This window comes from Alternaria triticimaculans (genome assembly GCF_023758025.1).
Source record: "Alternaria triticimaculans strain BMP 0046 chromosome Unknown scaffold_5, whole genome shotgun sequence".
Taxonomy (NCBI): Eukaryota; Fungi; Ascomycota; class Dothideomycetes; order Pleosporales; family Pleosporaceae; genus Alternaria; species Alternaria triticimaculans.
In genome coordinates this window covers 1,539,960-1,552,460 of record NW_026055962.1, presented here as the reverse complement: position 1 = coordinate 1,552,460, position 12,501 = coordinate 1,539,960, and the positions used below count along the sequence as shown (strand labels likewise).

General features: G+C 51.2%; 4 protein-coding genes across 4 annotated transcripts; 2 read left to right on the top strand and 2 right to left on the bottom strand.

The window, feature by feature from the left end:
• Nucleotides 1-169: 169 nt before the first annotated feature.
• J4E78_004849 (uncharacterized protein) lies at nucleotides 170-1,256 on the top strand (the record flags this gene model as incomplete). The annotated part of the gene is made up of 3 exons (XM_049365476.1): nucleotides 170-268; nucleotides 351-926; nucleotides 990-1,256. The coding sequence occupies 3 exons, from the start codon at nucleotides 170-172 to the stop codon at nucleotides 1,254-1,256; spliced, it is 942 nt and encodes a 313-aa protein (XP_049223277.1).
• Nucleotides 1,257-3,057: 1,801 nt separating this feature from the next.
• On the bottom strand, nucleotides 3,058-3,983 carry J4E78_004848 (uncharacterized protein; the record flags this gene model as incomplete). The annotated part of the gene is made up of 2 exons (XM_049365475.1): nucleotides 3,058-3,591; nucleotides 3,792-3,983. 2 exons carry the CDS (start codon nucleotides 3,981-3,983, stop codon nucleotides 3,058-3,060), a joined length of 726 nt encoding a protein of 241 aa, XP_049223276.1.
• A 1,944-nt stretch (nucleotides 3,984-5,927) lies between these two features.
• On the bottom strand, nucleotides 5,928-7,640 carry J4E78_004847 (uncharacterized protein; the record flags this gene model as incomplete). Its single annotated transcript, XM_049365474.1, has 2 exons — nucleotides 5,928-7,431; nucleotides 7,483-7,640. 2 exons carry the CDS (start codon nucleotides 7,638-7,640, stop codon nucleotides 5,928-5,930), a joined length of 1,662 nt encoding a protein of 553 aa, XP_049223275.1.
• A 3,112-nt stretch (nucleotides 7,641-10,752) lies between these two features.
• On the top strand, nucleotides 10,753-12,467 carry J4E78_004846 (uncharacterized protein; the record flags this gene model as incomplete). Its single annotated transcript, XM_049365473.1, has 3 exons — nucleotides 10,753-11,134; nucleotides 11,186-11,578; nucleotides 11,632-12,467. The coding sequence occupies 3 exons, from the start codon at nucleotides 10,753-10,755 to the stop codon at nucleotides 12,465-12,467; spliced, it is 1,611 nt and encodes a 536-aa protein (XP_049223274.1).
• Between the last annotated feature and the right edge of the window lie 34 nt (nucleotides 12,468-12,501).

Below are 12,501 nucleotides of genomic sequence, written 5' to 3'. Positions count from 1 at the left end.
GTGGCTGTCATTGAGAAAGCTTTCATCAGCTGCTCTTTCCCCTCTCGAACCCCACTTTTGAAGCTACTGCATCACACATCGCAAGCATGACGGCATCTTCGACCATCTACTTGCCTTTTCCGCCTCGACTAAGTCGTGGCTTGATATATAAACCTCAAATATCGACAAAATGAGTTTCGAGCCTAGTAACCTAGCCGTCTGCGAAACGTGCGGCACGCAATTCGACGTTCCGCTTGACCAGCACCCGGAGACATGTCGGATCTGCGATGTATGTCCGTCACCAACACCAAGAACAATCACCACAGCCAGGAAACGGAGCACAGAAAGCAATAAAACTAATCAATTTCTAGGACCCGCGCCAGTACGTTCCCGCATCAGGACAATCCTGGACCTCACTCTCAGCCTGCCAAGCCCTCCAAAAGAACACTTTTGAAACGGATAAAGAAGACTCTCGTATCCACTACATAACCACTGCGCCTCTCTCTCCTTCGGAACTTCCTCCCGGCCTGGCCGATTCTAGCACGACCCGCAAGCAACTTGGTATCGGTCAAAGAGCCATCTTACTGCAGACATCACGTGGCAATATTCTATGGGACTGCGTCGCTTTCTTGAACCCTGCTACCATCGACTTCATCAAGGGAAAAGGTGGGCTAAAGGCTATGGTGATCAGCCATCCGCATTTCTACACGACGCATTTGGAATGGGCGAGTGTGTTCGGGTGTCCGGTGTATATGTGCATAGCCGATAAGACGTGGTTGAACCGAGAGGATCAGAATGATGTGAGAAGGTTTGTCGGGGGCGTCGTTCCGATTGAAGAGATTGGGGGCGAGGCCAAGATGATTCAATGCGGTGGGCACTTCGAGGGCAGTTCGGTGCTGTGGTGGGACCGGAAGCTTTTCATCGCTGACACGTTTATGAGTGTACCTGTTAGTCCTGTTCTCTACGCTCTTTAACATTATTGGGGTAAACATGGCTAACAATCGTGATAGTCTGGATTCAACAACGCGCACCGCGTACCGGATACGACGTCCTACTCGTTCATGTGGGCGTACCCTAATATGATTCCACTGACGCCCAAGGCTATCCATGGGATTTGGAAGGCAATCAAGCCGTTCGAGTTTGACAGGACTTATGGAGGATTTCCGGGGCAGAATCTGAAGAGGTCGGATCTGAAGAAGCAGGTATTGGAGAGCATGAAGATATTCTTGCGGAGGAGTGGACATGAGGACGCAGATGTGTATGAGGAGAGTGTTTGACAGGAAACAATCGTGGAATAGCATGGACTCAAAAAATTAACTACTATGGTCTCTATGATTGGTGGTGTCTATTAAGTAAAAGACTTTGGAGAAAGCACGCTGAATTCATCCAAACTACTCTCTGGTGCGACACGAGATCCTAGTTCGCTGATCCACACAGTGTTATGTACATGCGGAGTCCTGAAGCTTCGTCGCGGTTGTCTTCGGACATGGCAGCGAGGCAAGGGCTGACGATAGCTTGATGCTTCACTAACGTGCGAACATCATGTACTTACTTCACACAAATAGCGCACGTACAACTGTCCAATAGAAGGAGAGTAAGTGTTGTCAATAGAGTATAATAGCATAGACTAGAAGGATACAAGTACGTTGTAAGGTTGCAGTGTTCTACTATGCTGTTCAAATCTGTCGCGGGAAGCGCCTACAGTGATACCTCTTCAACTATCGTGGACTTGTTCACGCTTACCTCTATACCCTTTGTGTTGCGTTCTGCGTACAGCGGCTAAATCTGCTGCTCTGATATATCTGCTTTTTAGTTTTGCGGTAGAGAGGTCAGGCGTGCAGGGGACGCATTCTAGCGGCGATTCCGAAATTATACTCCTTCGAGACTAATACACGCATACGTTAGTTATTGCAAGTAAGGTTATCATGCAGAACCAGCCTCTAAGTACCTTGTCTGAACCCTTGGAAGCTTTGGCACTTGTGGGTCCAGGATGCCATGTCACTGACTATGCTACTTCGCCGGAGCTAGAAAGACTTCAGCTTCTTAGTTCCCACCGATGAACGATGTACCTACGGAGCTCTCTCGGTGGAGCAATTGGAACCTTGGTACGCGACATTGTGTATAGCGTAGGGATTGATTGTTGCATATTGCTAAGGGTGTGGAGGGGTCTTGGAGCACCCGCTTGGCTGTTCGATGGCAAGAGGAGAAGAGAGAGAGATGGAAGTTTTGAGTTAAGTATACGCTTAAAGGAGCCATTTACCCCTAAGGAAAAGGAAAACACCAACACAGTGGGTATATTTAGTTGCATGCTAGCGCAGTGACGTTTGCATGTGATGTGAGGCCAGAAAAAAAGCAAAGCGACACCAGCTTCCAACGCGCGCGATCTTTTAGATGCGAAGACCAATTTAGTTGTACCATTCGAGATGCCAAATTTACGGGACGTACGTTATTGACTTCTATGCCTCAAAACAGTCCCACCGTCACATACACGAAGTTGGAGAGGTTCGTGTTTCGTCGTCGTAAAACACACGGACCCACACCATGTTTTGCTGATTTCCCAAAAACCCAAAAGGAATTTCGCAGATATGTAGCTTTTTGTAGCGTAGCGAGTGATGTCTAAACTGCCTAGGTAGATATATCCAGTCTCTTGTGACTCAGGCAAGCTCATTTCGGAAGATGATGTTGAGAAAGGGTATATAATTGCTTTCTCCACCACCCTGCATAGTGCAACGAACGGTAGACAAACTTAAGTGCGCTACGATACGGTTGGTTCGGAACATTCGGCGATGGTCTTGTGTGGCTAACGTGATCTAGGCAGTACCACCGAAGTACCGCCGCTGATGATGCGGAGACACCTAGGTATAGTTCCAAGGTGTGCTCAGCAACCGTGTGTACGCTTCTCTCGACTTACTCTATCCATGATGACAAGAGGATTGATCATTTGGGACATAGTTCATAGCAGTGAATCGCGCTTGCATCATTGCGTTGATTTGCACCGTCTACGTCAGCTGTGTTGAGCCCTGCATGAGGTGGCACCTGCACCTAGCTCACCCACCATCTGCCCGCTCCTTCTCTTCATCAATCGCTTTCACGCTTCGCTCCTATGAAGATACCTCCCACCGCAAAGAAGGCAGCCGTAATTGCGAACATGTCGTTACGTTTCGGCACCGGGACGCACACGACCATGAGGAGCGCAAGCAGGATACCAAGCACACCGAGCACAACAATACGGTTTTTCTCAGATTCGATGCAGCTCAGAATGCCCAAGCATATTGCTAGGAATACTGGTACATATATTCCGGTAAGTATGTTGGCGACCATTTGTATCTTGTTAAGCTCAAGGTATTGCCGAGGTGCAACGCCTTCCTCAAGAGTTCGTTGTCTCAGGATGCGAGTGATCAACTGCGTCACGTACGTATTGACTGATTCGAGGTGCCGAATAACGAAAGCAGTCAACATGTCCTGCTCATCTAGTTCGCCGTCCTTGAAAGAACAGGTATCGGCATGCGACGGAACCTGGGTGTACATGGCCGCCTCCTCCTTGGTTGGTCCAAACAGACCTTCCTCGAACAAAGTCTTTCGAGCAGCGAAATGTCGAGCATAGACGTCAGACTGGTGAGGTAAGTTAGCAACACGGGTTGCGAGACAGAGATCTTCGCCTACATCGCCACCGTCAGCACGATCCTTGGCACACAGAATCAACCAAACCTACTGTATTGTCGGACCGAGATCTTCAAAACTTCAATTTTGGACCTCAAAACTGGATGGTCGTACAAGTGGTAGGCCTGGTGATAATCCAGGAGTGTGCGGACGGTCCAGCGAGAATCCTTCGCGCCAATGGTCTCGATGAGTTCATCACATTCCCGGCGTAGTTTATCGATTTCCCCCGTTTCGTTGTACAGCATCCAAGTCCATAAGTCCATGTTTCTCCGGAACTTCGCAAGCTCTGGGTTCTCTACAATCTCGTCGTACAGGACGGAGTAGCGGCGCGGAGGGCCTTGCATGATAGCCGGAGTTCAGTAAGGTTCCCGATGCAGCAAGATCGATTCGGCAGTTTTGATCTTGTTCGACGCTATCTCAGATCGAGGAAAGATAAGAAAGAGTAGGCAGCAGGCTGGTCGGTTCGAACCGTAAATTGATCGCACTGCGGGGACCCACGACTTAGGAAATCGATCTCTATATACCCTGTCCGCTCTGCTTTCCGCCACATAGCATACGCCGTCGCTACTGCCTTCTAGCAACGCAAAGAAGGGCCAATATGTTATCGTCACTCCAACCAACAAGCGGGCATCCGTTACGGACTTCGTCTCGAGCCTACGTGCGTCGTAACGGTTGTTGTCACCAAATCAAACATGTACACAACATAATGGTCCTTTCACCGGATGCCACGCCATCAGCTTCAGGATTTCGGATCAGGGTTGAGTACGCTGGTCGGACGCCCGTTGAGTCTGCGACTGGCGGTGAAGGCAGGGGCTTAGGGATCAGAAAGTCATCATCGCGACATTGCCGGAAAGAACTTCAACCGCCGTCCGATTCCTCCACTAAATAAGCCCGGCGGTCGAGCATATCAAAAGATAAAGAAGGTGGATCTCCGCATATTCCAGTGGTAGACAGCAGTATGAAGGCAATGACCTGATATTCCTCTGCGCGCTTCTCCAGCAGATCGAGGGCTGAGTCGTTCAATCCGTTGAGGGCCCGCGGCGCATCCCTGGCTCACATCCTTCGACCCCCACGCTTAGATTGGCACAAGAGCATCGTACCCGAGGTGAACAAATCACCACAACCTGTGTGCATCACTCATCACTATAGGCGTAGGCAAAGGCAACAGTTCAAATACGTTGTCAACCTCAAAACCACCGAGGTCAATCATCGTTACCTTTCCCGAGCGTCAGTTCTTTCCGGTTTTGATCTTGCGGGCGCAGCGCAGTGTCCTGCACGCCACCACCGGCGATGCCGGCCAGCATAAGTTCCCGGGAAACAGGTTCGATGTCTGCTTCTTCAGCACGTCAATGTTGGCGAAATATCTGGCGCTACTGACTTGGCCGCATATCCAACGTCAAAAAAAGAGTTGATCGGCATGATATCCGGATTCGAGTAAGCCGCAGATCACGCATCATAGCGTGTTCACTCGAATGCCAGCTCCTGGGACTTACCAGGGAACGGACCATTCAAGCACCAATCAACAAGCGATCCCAGAGAGAAAAGCCCATTGCATGCAAAATGCGAGCGCTCTTCCATCTTGTCGTTCACGATATCTTCGAGCTAGACAAGAGAAGATAGATGGCGAGCATTCTACCGTTATTCCTAGACCGTTGGGTCGGGCTCTCCCTCTCCTGGGGCCAACCCGGGTCAACAGCAGAGCCGCATTAGCTAACCGAGCAACATGCATGGGGTACATCAGGCTATCAGTGTGTACGAAGCGTGGCAAGGCGACGCTAGTTCGGAATCGAAAGCACCTGCATGTAGCACAGAAACCGGTGAGACTGATCGACGCGCGCGCCATGATTTGGACTGCATGAAAGACGTAGGGCAACGTGTGTATATAGCCTGCGTTCTCACCGCTTCGACTATGATGTTGTCATTATTGCTGTTCATTATTGGATGCTGCTCAGGTGACTTCGATCCCATAGCCTTGCTCCGCACTCCGATGCCGTCATGTGCCAGATGATCATTGGATGGGATCTCAGTGGCTAGGTACAGTTTTGATGCATGAGCTTTTTTACCCTGATGCTAGGCGTACACAACTCTAGACGCACGGTAAGGCTGATCAAATGGTTCAGCCGCATGTCTTGACTAACCAGTAAGAGTAGGATGGAAGGCGGGGGGTCTTCACTATCAAGCAACTATAGTTCAGTATGCTTTTGAGCGCATTATACACAGCTAATAACATATAGAAAGAGCATGCTAGATAGTAAAAGTAATTACCGCAACCGTTATATAGTGTCACTCTAAGCAATCCAGTACCAAATCTTCTGCATAACGTTCTTCGGCACAGGTGCACCGGTGATATCGTCCTTGCACAGCTCGTTCATCTCTCGCACACCCGTTATAACATCAATGTGCTCTACCTTGATCGCAAATGGCGTCCTAAAGTAGATCTTGTGGCCGGCGTAAAGTACGATGAAGATCGGGATGGTAATATAGGCGGCAAGGAAGTCGGAAACGGCCCAGTTGGCAGGCACGAAGACCTGGAAACCGTTGGTCAGAGTCAGGAGCGACACTACGCCGAGAACAAAGTACGTAAGATATGGCTGGAACGGTGTGCGGTAGGGCAGAGATTCGAGCAAGTTGTGGAATATCATCGCCTTGCGGAAGCGGATGTATGTGATCATGACAACGATCCAGGCAATGAATCCAGAAATGGTGGAGATGTTGGAGAACCACAAGAAGACCTGGGCGCCAGTGCTGGAGACATTCAGGTACGCGAGGAGTCCAATGGCCCATGTAGCGAGAACAGCTACATATGGTACACCTTTCTTGCTGGTTCTGCCGAAGATCTTAGGCGCTTCTCCGTTGAGAGCCATACCATACAAGACACGCGATCCAGAGAATAAGAAAGCATTTCCGGCAGACCATGCTGATGTCAAGACGGCCGCATTAACGACGTGGTTCAGACCTACGATTCCCGCACGCTGGATACCAATGACGAACGGAGAGGCGGAAGCGTTGGAGCTCTTGCTGAGGAGGCGATCGTCGTCTGATGGGACAATGACACCGATGATAAAGCTTCCCAGACCATAAAAGATGGCGAGACGGTAAACGAATCGGCCAGCAGCCTTGGGAATATTCCGGCGTGGGGCAATAGTCTCTCCAGCAGCGAGCGCGATCAACTCAGGCGAAGTGATGAAGGCGAATCCAGCCCGGACGAAGGCAGTCCAGTAAGCCAAGAAACGCCCGGAGTTCCCTTCCACGATGTACGGTTTGAAAGCTCCGGGATTGTTCCAGTACCTGAACCCGAGCCGGCCTTGGTCGTTTGGGCTGCCACCTAGCATGATGACAAAGCCGAGGATAACAAGACCAATGATGGTGATGAACTTGATAGAAGCGAACCAGAACTCGGCTTCTCCGAAAACTTCGACTGCGACGATGTTGAGGAACAAGACCACGACCAGGAAGATAGTGATCCAGACAGCATTGTGGACAGGCGTCTCCCAGTACTCGACAAGAATTGCTCCAGCTGTAGCTTCAGCGGCCACTAAAATCGCGTAGGCGTACCAGTAATTCCAACCAGCGGCGAACGCGAGGCTCGGGTCTACGAATCGCTTGATGAAGTAAGGGATGGTAATACCGCGCATGGGAAGGTAAGTGACGATTTCAGCCAAGTTGTTCATGACGTTGTAAACAACAAGCATCATACTGAGGTAGGCCATGAATAAGGGAGCAGGGCCGACCAAAGCAAGGATAGATCCAGATCCGATGAAAAGACCTGTTCCGATAGCACCACCGAGCGCACTGGCAAGTTGTTAGCGATTGGTTCAGCGACACAAGAGAACGCAGACTTACAGAAACTGGATGTGTCGACTCTTCAGTCCACGATGTGTGTCTCCTCCTCGTCCAGTCTCACCACCAACAGTAGCGGCGCCGTGAACAAACGGCTCCTCGAAACCGACTTGGCTCTCATCGTAGCCATACGGCACAGCCTCAGGCTTCTCGTCGGCCATGTGGTGGTTCGGCATGGTTAACACGAGACAGAAGGAGGGCTTGGTCGGCGGTACCAATCTTGCTTTCGCCCTAGAGGGATGCCTAGTGGTTATATAGATGGGATGTCAGAGGCGGCTGAAGAATGCGCCGGCCTTGATAGCAGATTTTGTAACAAATGTGGTGTATGGGCCGGCGCGAGAGGAGGATTATTCCACGTTCGCGGTTCGGACCTACCCAAACATGGTACGGCTTCGGTGGCCAAGTCCTTATCGAACGTATGGGACGATAGTAGCCCAGACCCTTGTCAGAACGGGTTCTGGGAACCAATTATCGTTGGCTAGTGCAAACTACCGGTAGGAAATGCGGGGAAAAATACCTCGAGCGCTGTGATGGTTGCAGCCCGTTACTTTACTCGTATGATGACGTCCCCTCTGAGCGGCGCGCATTCCTTCGGTTTTACTTCCTTGCGCCACGGGCACTGTTCATCTCTTGGGTTTTTAGGACGCGCCCTACGTGCGGAGTGAGGTGATAAGAACTGAGCCGACGTAAACCGTGCATATTGTGTGCATGAGGCTCAAACTGGGCGTGTCCAGAGCCCGGACAAGCTTTTGGAGATATGCTTAGAAGCCTTAGCGCTCGAGGTACCCGCCGCTGGTTTGCGAGCTGGGTCTGGGTAGAGATGGAGCTGATCATGGGGCGCATGGAGAGTGCACTGACTCCAGGGCTGACAGTCAACTGCAAAACCTGGAGATCGCGGGGATAGCGGTTCGTGCTTCATCCGGCGGCGCTGTTATTCGGTCCCACCGGACAAGTCTCCGATGAAACCAACCAAGACTTTATGCGCCGTATAGGAATAGACGCAGTAGCTCGACATGTTGGTACCTCTTCGCTTCGAAAATCTTGACATTCAACCGCAATACTATTAGGCCTCCCTTGTTATCATCATGTGCTACTGTTATCTTCAGCACTCGTACCATTGAGGTTTTCAAACGTAACACTTTCACCCAGGCAGGATCTCAGAAGCTTGGACGTCGCTTCGAGGATGCTCACTGCGGGTCTCTTGTGGGTACATCATCCGTAGGGCCATGATGGCGCGACCCACTGTCATACCAGACATCAATCTAGCAGCTTTAGCATGTGCTCGGATTTCTGAGTGAAGGAACCCTTTCGCATCTCATCCTAGTACTTACTTACTTGCCGACCTTCAAGAAAAAGCTGGCTGTCAGCTTCGGTAAATATCAGTGCGGTAACACTGCGCGGGCGTCCGCCCCAGTCGACACGGCTGGTCCTGCAATCCTGCGCACACCAACATGTGGGTCTCCTGATACCATTCAGTCCACCCGCATGCCCTTTTGAAGACAGGTAGCAACACACGACATGTACTCTTGGAGCACACTCATCTCTCTTTTTGATCACACATGACCCATGACATCGCGCAGGGGCGAGTTCTATGCTTGGTCATGTAAGCTTACAACAGCCCAATATCCTCTACAGTCGATCATATCTCAGAACGTAAGTTGAGTGGCTCTCGTGGGCCTGTCGAGTTGGTTGGGTCAAGCTTCGAGGGTCCTTGGAAGGAACAATAACCCCTCACCAAGCTTTCTGCACCTGCCCGCGGCAGGAAGCGAAGGCGCGGAGATGACACCACATGCGCGCGTCGCGAACGTCATACCGCAGACGTGTCTACGCACGCGCTTCGAATCTACAATCCCCATCGACTTTGAGGATCAACATAAAGTGTCGACCGGAAAGTTTGCGATATGATTCCGCAGGTTGTGATCGACAAAGTTCTCTCCAAAGCGCAGGAAACTGCCTCACATAGCTGGGAGTACGGCACCGTATTTGAAGCGCTACTCGAGTACAGAGATCCTCATTACAGCATCTTTCATGACCCATTTCCCGGGGGCGAGATACCAAACTTGACGGTAGAGGATATAGAAGCGTTGCGATATGTGAAACCATTCATACAGACAAATAGCGCGAGACTGTGTGAAGGTAACGGTAAGCTCTCTTCTCTCAGATCTCGTCCAACGCATGCTAAAGGCAGTAACTAGGTTCGTCGTCCGATCCGACATCTCTCTGCATTCCGGCCTTGTTGCTCTACAAATCAACAACCTCCCAAGCGCCTGACAATCCTTACCTCTCCGCTGTAAATCGCCAGCTGCACGACCTGCTCTCCACCACGCCCAGATACAGCAATGGCGCGATATCGCATCGCGATGCGTACCCTTCCTTGTGGGCAGACTTCATCTACATGGTGCCGCCTGCTCTTGCATACCACGGTGTCTTCACCTCAGACATAGGCATGGTGAAAGAGAGTGTACGGCAGTGCCAGCTATACTGCGAGGTGCTGGGCACGTCGAAAGGGTATTGGCGACACATCGCCAATGCCGAGGGCACGCATAGCGTAAAGAGCGATGACGGCGCGTGGTGTACGAGCAATGCCTGGGCTGCAGCTGGGATGACTAGGGTCCTAGCAACATTGCGCAAATCTCAGTATGAATCGGAAACCGCTGATAAGCAGAACATGCTACTGGATATGATCAAAGGCATTATTGACGGCGCGATAGAAGCCGATACAGATGCATCCGGCCTGTTGCGCAACTATCTCGATGACGACACATGGTTTGCGGAGGTTGCTGGGACAGCGTTAATGGCAGCTACGCTCTTCAGATTGGCGGTCCTCGAGCCTGGCACGTTCGGGGAACGGTATGTAGGATGGGCGACGCGTAAGTTGGAGTCTGTCAGTCACCATCTAGATGAGGAAACTGGTGTTGCGGCACCTGTAGTTAACTCACTGAAGGAGGGTCAGCGGACCCCGCTCAACGGCATCAATCCGGAGGGACAGGCTTTTGTCGTATTGTTATACGCCGCATGGAGAGACTGGAGGACTGTTGCAGATCATGCATCGATCACGATGACCGGAACTGACGCGTCGAGGACATGAGCAGCGCGTGCCGCAGTGGTTCGCGTCGTTTGTACCTCGGCAAATCCGACTCCTCACGTCAACCATGACTCGCCGACATGCAATGGTAGCCATGGTCAATCACAGAGTACGTGACATAGATAAAACTGCATCTCGCGACCAAGGGGTCAAACGGCGCCGTCTTGCAGTGAATCCCATAACACGACATGACGTCCACCAATACCCCCGTGATCATCGGCGTAGGCGACATCAAGAACCGCTCCACCGCCATCGCGGATGCGAAGGAGCCCGCGACATTGATGCTAGAAGCCATCCAGAAAGCCATCAGCGACACCGCATCTCTTTCGAGGACTGACCTGCAGTCAGCAATCGACAGCATCGATGTCGTCAAGACGTGGACTTGGCCGTATCCAGATCTACCCGGGCTTTTGGCAGAGAAGCTGGGCGTTGATCAGAGTCTGAAATGGAAGAGATATTCCGAACATGGAGGCGATAAACCAGGAAAGCTCTTCGACGAGGCCGCTAAGAGGATTGCAAAAGGCGAATGCAAAGTCGCGATTGTAACTGGAGGTGAAGCATTAGCTTCGTGTACGTGCCACTTACCTTCCTGCCGCCTCCAATCATCACTAATAGTACCAGTATCCGCATGCGCAGCTGCAAAGAAGCTTCCTCCCCCAGGCTGGACAGCTCCGTCCGAATCCGTAGATTCGGTCTTCACACCAACAGGTCGCGACCTAGGAAATAGTGCGGTTTCTTCTCTCTGGCAAACCCTTTCCTCTACTGACTCTCGCAAAGACCTCGGCGCTATTCACAAGATTGGTGCGCCAATACACGTCTATCCGCTTTACGAAAATGCATTTCGTGCGCATCGCGGGCAGACGCTAAAAGCAAACCACGAAGAGAGCGCAAAACTGTATGCTGAATTTGCAGACGTCGCAAAGAATAATGAGTACGCATGGAATCAAGGAACTTCGAGTAGCGAGGAAGATATCAAGACTATTGGGAAGAAGAACAGGATGATATGCTATCCTTGTGGGTCTCACCTTTTTCCGCATTAGGAACGGACGCTTACATCACACGCGCAGATCCCCTGCTTATGAACGCCTTCAACACGGTTAATCTTGCCTCTGCAGTCATCCTTACATCGACTTCCTTCGCCAAAAGGTTAGGTGTTCCCGAGTCGAAATGGGTTTATCCGCTTGGCGGCGCGGGAACGAAGGACGACGATGAGTTCTGGAAACGACCGAACTTCTACTCTTCGCCCAGTATATCGCGCTCTATCGATGCGAGTTTGAAGACATCTGGTACGACCAAAGAAGAGATGGATATAGTTGATATATACTCCTGCTTCCCTATCGTGCCTAAGATTGCGGCGCAGCATCTAGGAATACCTGTGGTTGGTCGTCAAAAGCCATTGACGATACTTGGTGGTCTGACATCGTTTGGCGGAGCTGGTAATAACTACTCGATGCATGCGCTCACTGAGATGACGCGACAGCTGAGAGACGGCAAAGGCCAGAAAGGACTGGTGCTCTGCAATGGCGGCGTTCTGAGCTATCAGTACGTCGTGATATTGTCGAAAGAGCCTAGAAGAGAAGGAAACTATCCGACAGAGAACCCTCTACCGCCGCAAATTACTGATGTGCCCGCGCCCGAGCTCGTTTTCGACCCAGAGGGCGAGGCTGTTGTCGAAACTTACACCGTAGAGTTCAACCGAGACGGCAGCCCGCTTCGAGGTCACATTATTGGCCGCTTAAAGAGCAGCAACAAACGTTTCCTCTCGAACCATGGAGATGAAAGTACATTGCGACAGATGGCTAGTGGTGCGGTCGAGATTGTGGGTAAAAGCGGATGGGTTTGGCAAGATGGTGAGAAGAAGGGGAGGTCGCTGTTTGCTTTCGATAAGCCAGCAAGATTGTAGCGACTTATCAAGCGGGTGAAGAGAATAATGAGCT